This window comes from Myotis brandtii, unplaced genomic scaffold, assembly GCF_000412655.1.
Source record: "Myotis brandtii unplaced genomic scaffold, ASM41265v1 scaffold499, whole genome shotgun sequence".
Taxonomy (NCBI): domain Eukaryota; kingdom Metazoa; phylum Chordata; class Mammalia; order Chiroptera; family Vespertilionidae; genus Myotis; species Myotis brandtii.
In genome coordinates this window covers 1,751,354-1,768,575 of record NW_005369027.1, presented here as the reverse complement: position 1 = coordinate 1,768,575, position 17,222 = coordinate 1,751,354, and the positions used below count along the sequence as shown (strand labels likewise).

At 39.1% G+C, this 17,222-nt stretch overlaps 1 protein-coding gene across 1 annotated transcript in view; it reads right to left on the bottom strand.

The window, feature by feature from the left end:
• The window catches only part of MYPN (myopalladin), a 77,602-nt gene that overhangs the window by 40,129 nt on the left and 20,251 nt on the right, over window positions 1–17,222 (bottom strand). Inside the window, exons 3-6 of the mRNA XM_005876785.2 lie at window positions 12,038–12,213; window positions 8,983–9,034; window positions 5,382–5,496; window positions 4,283–4,354 (exon numbers count right to left, since the gene is read on the bottom strand). Of these exons, the coding sequence (XP_005876847.1) occupies window positions 4,283–4,354; window positions 5,382–5,496; window positions 8,983–9,034; window positions 12,038–12,213 (415 nt within the window). The remainder of the gene's footprint in view (window positions 1–4,282; window positions 4,355–5,381; window positions 5,497–8,982; window positions 9,035–12,037; window positions 12,214–17,222) is intronic.

The window sequence follows — 17,222 nt, the reverse complement described above, 5'->3', positions numbered from 1 at the left end:
CCCCTGGTGGGCGCTGCAGCGATCCAGGGGGGCGGTGATGGCCACAGGTGCATTTGTTTCAACTTTTTTTGTATTACCTTTCAATTCTGAGTTCAATAAATAGTTTCATAATTTCAAACTTCAATGTTTCTAATTTACACCTTTCTTTACTATATTTTACGAAAAAGGTAGAAACATTAATACATATATCTTTCTGTTTAATTGCTATTAAAATTTAAAAAAAATTAATTTCCAGGGGGCGCTGAGTAATATTTTTTCTGGAAAGGGGGTGGTAGGCCAAATAAGTTTGGGAACCACTGGATTGGACTAAAGTCACTATAACCAATGTCTTTAACTTCTTGAGGTGAACGGTATCCAAAGTGCAAGTCTGTCTTGTGTGTCATCACCATACTGATCATCTGGGAAGACATTCTTTGCAGGGTAACTTGACTACACCCAGAGACTTGAGAAGCATGTCTTCCATGGCCATTTGATATTGGATTTTTTTTCTCTATTCCCCCTAAAGACACTCAGATGCCACAAAGCGATGAAAGCAATGGTTCCTTCTTAGCTGAAATGGAAGTTATTCGCCACAGAAGAAAGATTACTATGTGCCTGCTTTGTGCCGAGCACTGTGCCATGTGCTGTCAACGTGAGTTGAAGGGACACCATCCTATAAATACAATGCAGGGACATCTTGAGAAAGGGCGTCTTCCTTATGGGTTACAAGATGTCAGCTACAAGGGTCACATTGTCACTTTCTTCCCTTTTTAATCCAGCTGATATTTTGCACCTTGGAAGATGCTGCAAATGAATCTTTTTAGTGCTTTAGGCTGGAATTGGATCGGAGCGGTTTTCACTGATAACAAACTGTTTGACTGAAGACTCTTTTGCCCCTTGCTTGTCAGAGGTGCCCTGTAACAGCTGAGTCAGAAAAGCCTCTGGAATGTCAGGTTGGGGAGAGGGGCCCGTGTAATCTTCAGAAATCTGGATCCTGTCACCAGTCCAGTTATTTCAGGGTTTCCTGCCTCTGATATTATATAATGAAGCACTCTTCTTCAAATTCTCACTTCCCCTGCCCCCTTCACTTTCCAAATGACTGCTGAAGCAGCTGGAGCCAGGGCTGCTGCAGCCTTGAAAGTCCGCCAAGCAGCTGCTGTTGGAGAGGGAGCAGCGATAGGAGTAAGATTCTAATCTGATCGTCTACCCCCCTTCACACTCAAGAAGTGTGAGCACGGTTTCTCCCCATAAATAGAGTGAAAGTGTTTTTTGATACTGCAGAGAGAATGAAGGATAGTCTATCGCCACAAAATATTTTAAAACATAGGTATCACCTATAATCAGAGCAATGAACTAACACAGAGAACCCCTGTCTTCTCTCAAACTCTGCCACTGTTTTGTTGGGCAGCCCTCCTTTTCATTTTAACCTTCTTTAAAAAGAAGATAAAACCAGTAATTCCCTATCACCAAAGAAGGCACAAGGAGTTAAATGAAACTCTGCTCTCTGGTGCTTTTTAAAAAGTTGGCTTCTTGCCATTACTGTATTGGCAAAGAAATGCTTTGTTGGGCAGTATAGAAAGTGAGTCATGGGGGTTGAAATGCCAGACGTTCCTAATGAAGTGCATAGAGCAGGAATAACCCAAATAAACACATGCAAAATGATCAGTTATCAGGGCTCATGCCACGTGATTACCATCGCCAGTGCCTCTGACTCAGACATTTTCTAATGACACTGGCAGTGACTATGACCTCAATCCTGCCTGTACTGATGGAAACTAACGTAAGCACGCTGCCGCTGATAAGTCCCTCTGGAATCTGAGTCACAGCCTATCCCTGTGCCCTACGTCTGAACAATCCTGGTCCATTTATGGAGGCAAAAGCATACATCTGAGGGCTGAGAAAGCCTTATCAGAGTTTGGGTCTTTGTATTAAGGGCTGTTTTCCCACCGTGGATCTAATGTTTTTGGAGATTTATCTAACGAACAACATATAGTAATGATTACTCATTTTCCCATTTTAATTTATCAAAGGCATATATGTATCAGCCAAACAGAGCATCTAATTAGAAGTTCATCAGAGTCACCACACAAAGGCAGCTAAACCTGTTACTCTAACCGGTCCATGAAAATGAAATGTAAAGAATAAGTGTTGAAGTCCTACTGTACTTTTTGGAATAATAAAAATGACTTTGGCCCTAACCGGTTTGGCTCAGTGGATAGAGCATCGGCCTGCGGACTGAAGGGTCCCAGGTTCGATTCCGGTCAAGGGCATGTACCTTGGTTTCGGGCACATCCTCAGTGGGGAGTGTGCATGAGGCAGCTGGTCGATGTTTCTCTCTCATCGATGTCTCTAGCTCTCTGTCCCTCTCCCTTACTCTCTGTGAAAAATCAATAAAATATATTTTTTAAAAATGACTTTGGACCTATTATTACCTTTATGGACTCCTATGTAGGTATTAGAGATAGGCTTCAAAGTGCTTGGGAGGGACAGAAAAGTAAATAGTTTCCTTATTGTGCTGAATGTTGTACCAGGGGTCTGCACCAGATGCAGGGAAGACAGAGCACTTAGGAAGATTTAAAAGGAGATAAGGACACCTCTCAGTTCTCTGGCTGGGCACTTGGTAGTAAGGAAAAGAGAAGGAGATTTCAGTTGGGACCAGGTACATATTATTCTGTGATTTAGTTGCTTTTGAAGAGTCAGCACTGTCTCTAGGGTGTGACAACGTGTCCTGATTTCTGGGGCACTTAAGCTATGTTTTAAGGCTAAGTGACTTAGCTGTGAAATAAGAGACGATTACAGATAGCTCTATTAGCTATATCACACACACACACACACACACACACACACACACACACACACACATACACACACAGACGTCCATTTATAACTCATCATCAAAGTCTCCTATTTGCCAAGTCACAGCATGTTGCTTTCCCACGTCACGTCTTTGAAAATAGCAATGCTGAAACATCAAAAGCAGGTTACAAGAAGTGAATCTGAAAAATCAAGAGGCATCTTGTTTCCCATATGAATGTTGACTCAACTGATATGGACGTGGATAAGCATGTCTCAGTCTAAACTTCGGTTGATTTTGGAAAGCCATCTTGGATGAGCTGATATGGTGGCATCTCCCTAAAAGTGATGTCTGTGGAAGTTGTGGATTTAGCTCTTTCTTTAAGGTCAGTACTCATTGGAAAAGACACAGTTTTTGCCATTTTGCTCTAAATCATGATGTCTCAGTCCCAGGACTACTGGCAGTTTGGTCTGGGTAAGTCTTTGTTGTGGAGGCTGTCTTTCTATCCACTGCAGGATGTTCAGCAGCATCTCTGGATGCCAGCAACACAATGTCCCAGATGCGACAACTAAAAAATGTCTCCAGCCATTGCCAAATGTCCACTGGAGGAGGGCGGGGCGTGAAATTAACCCTGACTGAGAACCATTTCTCCAAACTAAAGCATACTTCTGAGAGGACAAAATCTCTTTGGGCCTAAGTTAGCATTGATAAAAACAATAAATTATAAATCCAGGCATAGATTCCATCCATGTAGTCTTCATAATACCAAATAAAAATCCAATGTCACTCAATTTTTTACCTTTGAACTATTGCCTTATAAAACATATAAACAAAGTCAATGCTATCTAAGGGAAAAAACAATTGAGTGAGAATTGGAAGAACATGTTTCTAGTCCTAAATCTGACACTAACTAATTCTGTGACTTTGGATAAATTGCTTAATCTCTCTGACCCGCCCTTATTTTTTTTTCATTTGTAAATGAAAGTGCTTAAGTAAAATTTCCAGTTCTAATACAAAGATTATGAGACTCAGAATTAATGCCACCACAATAGTTGGTACCAAGCAATAGAAAAATAGGACTCTTTATCTTAGAGTGAGGTTTTATGTTGAGTCTCCTAAGAACATCTACTCCATCTCTTGAGTGCCAACGACACTCTTTTGGTGCAATTCAATTCTTTTGAAAGCCCTTCCAAGGAAACCTTTGGCATATAAGTGGCTAGAAACTTATCACCTGACCCCTAGGTGTGGCTATTGTGTTTAACAGCAATAGGATGCCATAGAGATCAATGTGGTGAATGGAGAAGACATATCTTTCATTACACAAATTGTTATTAGAAATCTGAGACTTGAATGACATGGTAACAAATACTAAAAATCCCAAATCCTATACTGTACTTATAACAGACCAAAGTCCTGAGATAAAATCAGTAAATATTGGATCCTACAACTTTGTTTGGGTATTACAGTATTATTTAAAGTCATGACAGAAAGAAATAATATTTTGATTACCTTTGTAAACACCGGAGCTGCAATGATAGGTTTTCCATCCAATCCTTGCAAATAGTTAGTAGGGCTCTGACACTGTTAGAAGGGAATGAACAATAGATTTATTGTCACTAGCATTATCAGATAGATAGATCAATATAGATAGATAGATAGATAGATATAACACATTTACAGAATTTAGTGTGTGAAATTAATCTAAAACCAAAAGATTGACATTTTCTAAATCTATGAATTACAAACTTCAAATTTTATACTGAACTGATTGTTTTTCTTTCTAGATCATGGTGACTGCCTCACATGTGTAATTAACCCTGAGTCCCTGAAGAGCTTCCATAGAATTTCTGAGCCTCCACAGATCATAATTTGAAAAACTACTGGATTAGAACTAAAATGTGACCCCTGTGCATTACTCAATGGCTTAGATAAGCAACTGTTTAAATCTTTAAATGGTTTTAAGTCAATAAATATATCAATAACATGTTACAAATATATTTAGAATAGTATGATTTTATATTTTAGAAGTATATGCATACATATATTTTCATATATATGCCTAGAAAATGTATGAAACCATCTGCTAGAAACTATTAAAGGAAGGTACCTCTGAGGAGTGGGGATAGGGGAGTAGAACCTTAACTAAAGCTTTTACTTAGTATACTTCTCTATTTTTCCAATGTTTTCACACTAAGCATGTATAAGTATCATCATTATCATCATCATCACCATCATCTTGAAGGATGAGAGTCTTTAATGTATTAAAAAAATACATTTCATGGTTGCTCCCATAGAAAGTAGAATTCTGAATGTCCTGGGTCATTGTGTGTAATCAATACTCTAATGCCAATAACGCTGGAATATTAGGGACTAATTTATAAAGGGTTTCTATGAAATTGCCCATGAGCTAGAGAGTGTGTTTCCAAAGCAATAGGACCCACTGATATCCTACATTAAAAGTACAGATTATCATGATCATGGAAATGAATTGCCCAAGGTCATTATGAAGGTGCAACAGAGAACATGATCATGCCATACAAGATGGTCATGGTCACAGTGCCTGCCTGTCACAGACTATGGCACTTGTGTTTCCCTTAGACTTTTGTACCTGTTGGATGGTTGATACACTCGGCCGGGCCACCACATGCTGGGCTTGGGGTACTGCTGAAGGAATGGCTGCAGAAGTAGTGGGAGGGGGTGACACCTCTTTTGGCTTCTGGATTCTGAGAAATGATTAAAACTTTTATAAAAACAGACTTATCATTGCTTGTGAAAATTATTTCGGCAAAGTTAGTAACTTATCCCTGCTTATAGTTAGACATAATACAAGTCTTTGGTCAACAATATTCCACAAGCCATTACTGAGGGCTTCTTTGCTACACACTTTATTACATGTAAACAGGAAGATGACAAGATATCATTCCTGTCCTTGTGTTAGCTGCTCTCAGTCAAGCTGGGGACTTGTGCATATTCACAACTGAGAATCCAGACGAGTGCTATGATGGAGCATGTGCAGAAGATAATTTTTTGAGATTTGTTTTGCCCTCTGTATTTTCCCTCCCCCATCCATTTCAAGTAAAAGGCCAGGCTTTGTAAATCTTTGCTTCTGGGATTTGGGCATGGCAGAAAGCAGAAACAGCCTGAGTCAATGAGCTCTTCAAGTTATACAAATTAAAGGGATTATTTGAAGGGCAACAGAGCCAAGAAATATTCTCAAAGAGGCTACAGAGGGGAGATTATTTTAGTTTTGTGGATCTTGCCAGAGAACCTGATAAGAGGGAGAACCAGAGTCCAGAGGGGATGTAACCCTTATGATTAAAGAGTCCCACTCTTGCTAAAGATATCAGCACCCAAGCATATCAGAAAGCAACAAAGGACTGGACTTGAAGGGGCTTTGAGGTCTGGGACATGGACCTCTCCCTAATAACCTGGGGGGAGAGGGTAGATGACTGATGACAGAATGGGCTTCCCTTTTGTTTAGATGTTACCTCTGTCTGTCTCAGTTTCCTCATCTCTAAAATGGGGAAATAATAATTTTTACCTCATAGAATTTTTGTGAGGGTTATCAATAAGATAATTCATGTAAGATGTATAGAGCAGTGTTTAACATCAAATATTAAATACATACATATCCCAAGGAGCTTACCACAGTCATGGAGGAGGAAGGGGACATCCAATAATGGGTGATTAAATATTTTCCTAACCAGGCAAGTTGGGGTCTCAGAAGCAGAATTATGTGGTCATACAGAGGCTATCAGTGTCCCTGAAGCATCCATCTTTTTCTTCTATAGTAATAGAACCCCTCATTTCTTTACATGGCTACTCCAGATAAACACGGTATCTCCCAAACTTCATTGAAGGTAGGTGTGGCCACATGACTACTTTCTGGTCATGGGATATGAGGGATAGTGATGTCTGTGATTTAAGAGAAATGACCTTAAAAAGGGGACAGAACATGCCCTTATTTCTTCCAATTTTAGACTAAGAAGATGAGGCTATACCATAGAATGAGATGAAGCAGGAAGCTGGAAGTAGATTGGAACGCAGGGGAAGGTGGAGCTGTTTTACTAGCTAAATCCATATTTTTATATAAGTGAGAAATAAACGTCTTATTTAAGTTATTATTTTGAGTCTTTATTACACATAACTGAAGCTAAACCCTAACTATTACAAGTAGATGGAAAGAAAATAAACAAATAAGTTATTTCTTACTTATTAAGTGTATATATCAAAATTCACACCCATTAGGCTTGTAACTATGTCATGAGAGCCCTGAGGAGGGAGTGATAAATGTGCGATAGAGGAGAAGTTTATTTTAGAACTTGACCAGGTTTTGAAGGCCAGGCAGAGGAGATAGGGCATTCCTAACAAAGTGAACAGCTTGAAGAAAGAGGTGAAATGAAACATACATTGAGTGAGATGGCAGCAGTCTAGAGAGCTTGAGGTCGGGGAGTGGAGGAGGAGAGGGTAGGAAAGGCTGGTTGATACTCTACTGAATAAGGCTTTGTATGCCATGCTAAGATTTTTAAAAAATGTTATTGTTTGTTTTGTGTTTTATTTTCCCATAGATAATTTTTTAAGTCAGAAAAATAACAGGATCAGAATGATCTTTTAGAAAGTAACTGGTGGTATTTGGAAACTATAAAAGAGAAAAAGGCTGAAACACCTATAAGGCGGTGACTGGCATAAAGAGGCAGGAACAAAGGAGGAACTGAACTGAAGCCATGAGAATAAGGAAGAGAGTTAAAGGGAGAAATCATTTACTCTGGCTATGAATTTTCATATCTGCACAAAAGCTAAAGGCAAGTTATCGTTTCAAGGTAGGCACACAAAGGATTTTGAAGAGTAAGACATGATCTCTGCCCTTAAGGAGTAATGGAGTAATTACCCCCTGTAGGGGAGGACAGAATGCGCAAACACAGTTAACAGCTCTTTAACCAGTCTTCCAAATACTGCCACTTGTTTCAGGTAGTCTCAAGGAATGGCTCTCTGTCTGTTTCCAGTTCCCAGGTCTTCTCTCCACAGCCTCCTCCGCCTGAAACGCCCTTTCCTTTCTTATTTGGGGGTGTCTACCTACTGTTCTTTTAGGCCTGAGCTGAAGGTCACCAATTCTGTGTCTCCCTTCCTGATCTCTCTTTCCCTCCTCAACCAATAGAGCCCTTTGTGCCAAGTCTTTTACACCTTGTACATAATTATATCACCGTTTATTACACTTTATTACTCTTACTGTCTATATGCTTGGTATATACCTTTTGCTATATTTGCTATATATTTCATTGCTATATATTACATTCCTGCTAGACTATCAGCAGGAAGTATCTGATTTTTCTTAGTACCCATTGCATCTAATGAAGGGTCTGGTGTAGAGTAGGTGCTTAGTCAATGGCTGTGGAAAGTAATGAATAGATAGATGTAACTTTGTTCAGTACTCATAACAATTGTTCAGCAAAAAAGTCACTTGCCCAGATCATTCGCATAAATAATTTAGGATCACCAGGTTTTGTGTTCTTGTAAGTATTATTATTTAGTCAGAAAACATAAAGTTTTTTGAATCACTGGATGTGTGTTTTTCACTCTGTATATATAGGTATGATGATACTTCATTGGTGATATCTCATTTTTAAAATAGTGGGAAGCTTGCCTGGCCAGTGTGGGTCAGTGGTTGAGTATTGACCTATGAACCAGGAGGTCACAGTTCAATCTCTGGTCAGGGCATATGGCCAGGTTGTGGGCTCCATCCCCAGTAGGGGGTGTGCAGGAGGCAGCCAATCAATGATTCTCATGATTGATATTTCTATCTCTCCCTCTCCCTTTCTCTCTGAAATCAATAAAAATATATTTTAAAAAAGATTGGGAAGCTTGAATTCACAATTACTTTTCACTAATGTGCTGGAAATGGTCTTTTTATTTTGCACAAATAATTGCACATTTACTGAGAAAATTTAGGAGAGCCCATTTTTAACTCTAAAGGGAACTTTTAAAAAACCCACTAGCAAAGCTACTGATGCAGATGGGTTGCATGGTTATTGGAAAACCTCCTATGTGGAAAGAGTATGTTTATTCCTCCTGTATAATTTCCCTCTTTTAACTGCTCTTAAACAAGAAAACCTATATTTAAATAACTTAATTAAAAGCAATAATTAAATAACAGTAAAATACTGGGAATATTAAAATTAATCTAGGCAAGACTTAAGCAAAATTAGAATTACCGATTCATCTCTTCCTTGTTAGGGTCCCCTTCTGAGTCAGAAGAAGAAGCCCCTGAAAAAATAAAACCAAGACATGAAACTTTTAAGATGATAATTTCTTAAACTGGTTCCTAGGCATTTGAAGACCTATAGAATTTCAGACATAGAAATGAACTCAGTGATACCCTACACCAGTGGTCGGCTAACTGGCCCCTTGAGTGTGGCTCTTCCACAAAATACCACGTGCGGGCGCGCACGTACAGTGCGATTGAAACTTCGTGGCCCATGCCACGGGGCCAAAGAGCCGCGTGTGGCTCGAGAGCCACGGTTTGCCGACCACTGCCCTACACTAACAAACACCCACTTTTACAGGTGAGGAAATAGATTCTAAGTAGTTGAAGGGCTTGCTCAAAGCCACATGGCTAATTAGTGATAGTATTCAAATTAACTGGTCCAAATTCCAAGTGTTCTTTATATAAAACACCTGCTGATGCCTTTGGACTAAAAAAAGTCTTTGCAAACATTAATGTGGTGTCCATAAATCCTCTTACTGACCTACCCAGACTAAATAAAAGAAGGGATTACAATGGATTCCAAACATTGTAGATGTAGGTGGATGCTCTTCCGTCTAGTCCTAATATTAACAAGTCACATTTCATCTCAGGAGGGGGGTGCTTGAAGCTCTGTTGCCATAAAATGAAAAAAATCAGCGATCCAATCTCAGCACTGTTCCCAGAACTTTGATCCTGGATTTATTCTCAATACAGTAAATTCCAGGAAGATTTATAAGAGCTAAATCTGGAGGCATTTACTGTACTCCAAAATTTTGAGATTGAAAACATACAACACACTTCTATTCATGCATTATTCACTATTATCATCATTTTTCACAATCTATTCAATAAATGTTTATCAGATACCCACTATGAACTTGGCACTATATTGGAGATATAGAAGAATGAGACAGTACCTTACAATCTAGTTCATAAATGGGCATTTGAATCATAATAATGCATTATTTAAGTGCTGAAACCACGGCCTACATAAGGTATTATAGCTGATAAAAGTGTTAAAGAACGGTTCCCAGAAAAAAACAGGGGATGAGATAAATGGGAACAAAACGTTATAGATATGTAAGGAACATAAATTGATTTATTCTCTAAAATTAGTCATATAAATTTTGTGCTGATGTAATTGCCTTTCTAAGGTTCCCAAATGGTCTCCTATCGTTTACCCTTGAATCCCTGTGGTATATTCTCACCCAGGAACCAGAATGAAAAGCTAAGTCAGATTAAGTCACATCTCTGCTCAGAGTACTCCATAGCTTGTCATCTACCTCAGAGTAAAAGTCAAAGTCCTTGCAAATGACCTTGCAAATGACCTATATAATGTGTTCACCTGCCTGCTCCCATCTTGAGCCCATCTTGAACTTTTGACCTACCTGATCCTTTTTTTCTTGTTTGCCTCACCCTGGCCACATTGCTCGTCTCTTTGTAGTAAGACAGGCACACTGCCACTTCAGGGCCAGTGCACTGTGGATTTCTGTGCCCAGAGTTCTTTTCTCTTGAATATCCTTGTGGCTCACTCTTTCACTTCCTCTAGTTCTTCACTTATATGTCACCCAGTTAGTGAGGTCTTCCTTGATCACCCTATCTAGAATTGCAGCTTACACACAACACACACACACACACACACACACACACACACACACACACACCACTCATACTTCCTATCCCTGATTATATATACTGTGAGATAACAGAAAAATATATATAGGTCACTACCCCTGGTTCTTGACACAGAGCCCCTAAAACTCTTATAATTTCCTAAGTAATGAGCACTTTGGAGTATCTCTGTTTTTTGCCTTTGACTCCATTCCTGACACAGGGCTCCTAAAACTCCTATAAATTCCTAAGTGATAAGAGCACTAAATGGATCTTTTGTTCTAATGAGATAACTGGGTCAGCTCCTCTCTGGTTCTTGGATGGGGGCTGGTCACCAGAAAGACTAAGCCATGATTAGAAGCTTGGAATTTTCAGCCCCACCCCCCACAACCCAGAAGGTGAAGAGGGGCAAAAAATGCCTACCCGAGGAAGCCTCCTTAGACATTGTAGGTATAGGTGGATGGGGTTTGGAACGCTCATAGGCTGGCGAACATATCCACATCAGGAGGGTGGCACACCCCCACTCCACTGGGACGGGGCCCCTATGCTCCAGACCCTCCCAGACCTCACTCTCTTTATCTCTCCGTCTAGTTGTTCATCTGTATTTTTTATCATATTGTTTAATAAACTGCTTATCAAAAATAAATGTTTTCCTGCCCTGGCTGGTTTGGCTCAATGGATAGAGCATCAGCCTGCGGACTGAAGGGCCCCAGGTTCGATTCCGGTCGAGGACACATGCCTGGGTTGTGGGCTTGATCCTCAGTGAGGGGCATGCAGGAGGCAGCCAATAGTGATTCTCTCTCATCATTGATGTTTCTATCTCTCTCCCTCTTCCTTCCTCTCTGAAATCAATAAAAATATATTTAAAAATAAATAAATAAATGTTTTCCTGAGTTTTGTGACACACTAGCAAATTAATTGAACCTGAGTTGGGGGTTATGGGAACCTCAGATTTGTAGCCAAGCCAGACAGAAATGGTGGGTAACCTGGGGACCTACTACTTGTGATTGGCACTTGAAGTGAAGTGGGAGCAATCTTATAGAACTGAGCCCTTAATGTATTGGATCTGACACTATCTCCAGGTAGTTGGTATAAGAGTTGAGTTGAATTGTAGGATATTCAATTGGTGTCATGGAGAATTGCTTGTTGATGTGGGAAGCTTCCTACCCCCAACACACACACCTATCATATATTTTATTTGTTTTTTTTAAATCTCATATACTTTATGTCTCTCCATTACAATGTAAATTCCATCTTTCCATGAACCTAGGAATTTTTGTCTATTTGGTTCACTGCTGTTATCCCCACTGCCTAAAAGGGTGTGTGGTAGAATAGGCCCTCAATAAATAGTTATTTATTATAACTATATGTCTTACCAGTAAATGCCATACTCCAAGAGTATTTTGCTTTACCTTCTATATAAATCTCAGCAGAAGTTGAATCTGTCCCATAGATGTTGGAAGCAAAGCAGGAATAGCGTCCTGTGTCCTCTTCAAAGGCTTCAGCAATGGTCAGTGAGTGCAGATTTCCCGCCTGGACAATATGAATATCTGGGGAATTTTCAAGCTCCTTGCCTTCACAATACCACCTGCAAGGAAGGGAATATGGGACATGACTGAAATGTGAGAATTAATAACAGATGGCTTCACATGTTCCTTAAGAAGAAAAGTGTGACAAACTTAGAGTGAGAACATTAAACAATCCACTATTATGGTATAATTTAATTGTAACAATGAGAAGACCTGGCAATATTCAAATCACATTGCCCCTTTACTCAGGAAACTAGAAAGTGGTTTCTATGAAGAATGATACAACTGTGAGAAGATGGATGAGAAAACAAATACAGCCAACCATGCAGAGCAGGGTCTTTGATGTGGAACCTGGCTTCCCCTAAAAAGACTTACAGCTTTCTACAGTATGCATTAAGTAAGTACTAGTTTAGCTTATTTGAAGATGAGTTGAGTGTGTTCATTCCTTTCTATAAAATTTCATCTGACCTAGCTAAATAAAAATTATTCTGTTAGTTCCTTGAATCATCAAAGTAAGGAGGATGGGTCATAGTCACCCAGGAGTGGCCCAACTCTGGCAAATAACCTAAGTATATTTCTATAAATTATGGTATTTTATTTTAATTCTATATATTTAAAGTTAGAAATTTTTATTATAACTTAGATTTTTGGCCAGAAGTTTACACAGAATAATACATTAAAAAAATGTTTAAAATGTGGAGGTGCATAATAAGGGGAAAGGCCAGGAAAACTACAGGGAAATGGCATTTCTCATGTAATAGATTGGCAAAAGTGTAAAAGTTTGATCACTCTCATACACTGCTAGCAGGGATGTAAAATGGTACAACTCCCATGAAAGGACTATGGCAACAACTGCCAAAATTACAGATGCATTTATCCTTTGACCCAACGATCTCACTTGTGGAAATCTATCATGCAGGTACACTTGGGTATATACAAAACGACAAATGTACAGGTTACTCATTTAAAGCGCAATTGGAAACAACCCAGTGTCCATCACTAGGGGACTGATAAATAAACTATGATACAGCCACATAATTGAACACTATGCAGCTCTATAAAGAGAATGATAAAGATCACTATGTATGGAGATGGAAAGAACCCCAAGATACACAGTTAAAATTTTAACAGCAAGGTTAAAACAGTGGGTATAGAGCAGTGGTTCTCAACCTTCCTAATGCCGCGACCCTTTAATACAGTTCCTCATGTTGTGGTGAGCCCCAATTTCATTGTTACAAATTGAACATAATTAAAGCATACTGATTAATCACAAAAACAATATGTAATTATATGTGTTTTTCCGATGGTCTTAGGCGACCCCTGTGAAAGGTTCGTTGGATCCCCAAAGGGGTCGCGACCCACAGGTTGAGAACCGCTGGTATAGAGTGTTAGTATTGTGTACACACGGTGGGAGAGTTGAAAAATCAAGAAACCAAGTGCCTTGGGGATGTCAATGAAAGAAGCCAATTTGTGCATCAGAACCCCAGCAAGTTTCAGCATCTGGAGATCCAAGTTTGGGGATGTGGAAACACACTGACAGCGAGGGAGGAGACATGGGGCTCAAAAGAGAGTAATTTATTTCAAGTTTGGGAAATGAGCATTTAGACTCCCACAGCTCATCACATTCTCCCTTCAGTTAGGGGCTGCCCCAGAATAAAGGCTGAGTAGCTGGCTGCGTGAGCAGCTGCTCCATTGGAGCAAGAGGAAGAAAGGCTGTGGGAGGGATTTCTCTAGGGAAAAACAAATGGGCCCGATGACTTAACTGCATGGAACAGAATATTTAGGAAATGTTTTACAAATGTATTGGAGAATTGAGACAAATCTGTGATGGGACCACAGAACTAAGTACATAAAAAAGCAAGATAGTAATCAACTCCAGGTCAAAATAAAAAGTTGTACCAGCAGCCTGGCCAATGTGGCTCAATGGTTGAACGTCAACCCATGAACCAAGAGGTCATTGGTTCAATTCCCAATCGGGGGCTTGATCCCCAGCGGGTGTACAGAAGGCAGTTGATTGATGTAGTTTCTCTCTCATAGATGTTTCTATCTCTTCATCCCTCTCCCTTCCTCTCTCTCTAAAAATCAATAATTAAAAAAACAAAAACAAAAAAATAGGCCAGCTGGCGTGGCTCAGTAGTTGAGCATTGACCTATGAACCAGGAGGTCAGTTTGATTCCCAGTCTGTCAGAGCACATGCCTGGGTTGCAGGCTCGGTCCCCACTGGGGACATGCAGGAAGCAGCGGTCAATGATTCTCTCTCATCATTGATGTTTCTATTTCTCTTTCCCTCTCCCTTCCTTTCTGAAATCAATAAAAACATATTAAAACAAAACAAAACATTCATTTTTCCCTACTTGGATTAGCAGTGAATAATACTCACATAGTAACGGAAAGGTAAACATTATTTTTTTTAAGCAACAGTATGCTATAATTATATTGAGGCAATGCAGGAAGGAACAAGAGAGGTGCTGGTTTAGTGAAGAGGCGCTAAACCACCATCTTTTGGAACAGGAAGTCAATAGAAAATAGCTAATATCAGCAGAGCAAGCAACAGTAGATTAAGTATTACAGTGGTTCTCAAAGTGTATTTCACTTTCTGTGAAGACAAAACTATTTCATGTAATACTAAGATATTATTTGCCTTTTCACATGTTGACATTTACACTGATGGTGCAAAAGTCACAATGGGTAAAATTGCTGGTGCTTTAGCAGCACAAATTAAGGTGCTGTCAACATTGACTAATGGTCATTGTGTTCTTTACCCTCACACTCGCAATCTTAAAAAAGAAAATCCGGTTTTACTTAAAAATATCCTTGATGAAGCAATAAAAATCATTACTTTTATTAAATCTCAACCTTGAGTCTATGTTTTGTTTTGTTTTTTAATTTTTATTTATTTCAATGAGGAAGGGAGAGGGAGAGAGAGATAGAAACATCAATGATGAGAGACAATCATTGACCGGCTTCCTCCTACAGGCCACCTACTGGGGATCGAGTCCACAACCTGGGCATGTGCCCTGACCAGGAATAGAACCCGCCACCTTTTGGTGTATGGGACTACACCCAACAATTAAGCTACATGGGTCAGGGTAAGTCCATGTCTTTTTAACATTCTGGATGGTGAAATGGGAAGTAGCATAAAGCATTTCTATTGGATATGAGCACTTGTGTGATTTTTTTTTTAGTTGAACTAGGTACTGAAGAGTGACTGACAAATTATGGCTTCTCAGACCTGGGTATTTAGCAGTCATTTTCTCAAAATTTCATTTCCAGTACAAATAACTGATAACATTTTAAGTACAAAAAACTGTAACAATTGTCGCCAATAAAAAAAATTGAGCTTTCAAGGAAAAATAAGAGATTTGGAAAACTTGGATCCTCCACAGTAAGTTTAGGGCTTCCCAATACTTAGACTTTTTGATGAAATCAATTATCATATTAACAAATGTGATTTTTAAAAACTATCATATAAAAAATGTGCCAACATTTGGAAGGTCTGCATTACTCATTTTCCAAATGACTAATGGGTGATGTTTCTCAGTTTTAATTTCTAATATGATAATTACAGATATAAACCACATAGATAAAATCTCTCTCTTTTAGGTCTCAATAACTTTTAAGACTACAAAGGAGTCCTGAGAACAAAAAGGTTAAGAACCAGTGGCATATCACTTAGAAATCTAGAGGTAAATAAACAGGAAATTCCAAAAAGAGTTGATAGTGGTCTGTTCTTTAATATTCAACTTTTTATGAAATCTACCTGTATTAATTTGGAAAAGCAAATTTAAATATTTCAAAACCAACAAATAAATACCTTCCCTTATATAAATATTATGAGGTTATCTCATTTCTTTAGATAACATTTCTCTTCCTTACGAAAATGAGAGTGAAAACGTCCATGAGCAATTGGACAGCCAGGAATGATTCAAATGCCCAAACTCTGTGTCAGAAGCACTTTTATCCTTACTCAGACAGCCAGAATGAATTCAGCCAACCCCAAAGAACAGTCAGTAACATCACTCTGACTTTAACACCATGACCCACTCAAAAATAATGCACCGGTCAGGCTGCCTTTTGAAAAGGTATTAAAATTGACCCAGCTATCCTAAGACTTTTGAGGGTAAGGACGAAAAGAAACGTCTATCCATGTTAGGGAATGCTTTCATAGAAATGCCCTGGCCCAGCTATGTGTTTTAGAATGCCAAATCCTCATGATAGTTACAGAATAGCAGTGATTCATGGCTCAGAAGAAATGAGTCATTGATCTGGGGAAATAGGGCAGGTCCAGATTATAAAGAAGAGCCCACCTTTCATGCACTAAGGATAGCTCACCAGATCTGCTAACATGGCTAGCTACAAGCCTAAGAATGAAGACATGGAGGAGACACATTTTTCAGATGTAACTGGACTTTTGGGTTGCATACCACCATTCTGCTGTTAGGTTACTCTTTTATCTAAACTATGGCTTGAATAAATATTATGACTCATTGCTTTAGCACATTAAAAACTTCTAAATGTAATTTGAATGTGTTATTCTGACTCACCAGTAATGCTCATTAAAAGAATGATTACTCAGAGCCTTTCTTTAGTCCAGCTCTTGCCCTTCCAGTGTCCCTGTTCCACCTCTTATTGTTCCCTCTCCTAATGCCATGCTCATTTCCATCACAGAACCTGTATATCACTTATAATTATACCTTTATACACACACACACACCCATTACTGGACAATAAATACCACAGGGCAGAGATGATCACATCCGTTTATCACTTGTTTATCCGGCTCTTGGCCAGATATGGCACATTCTGATGCTCTAAAAAGTGCTTGTTGTATACATGTTAAATGAATGAATTTAAATTAGGATTATTATAGCCTAAAGTCTGTTTCATTTTTTAAGAAGGCTTGGGGTCTAGAAAAGTTCTTTCCTTGATTGTCGATAACCATCTTTATCTAACAATGCCTGAAACAGCTAAAAGATAGTGTATTTACTTACTGACATGTTCAGCTCTCTCCCTGATCAGAGCGACTCTTCATATACCGAGTGCAACGGGAGTATATTGGACAGTCTGA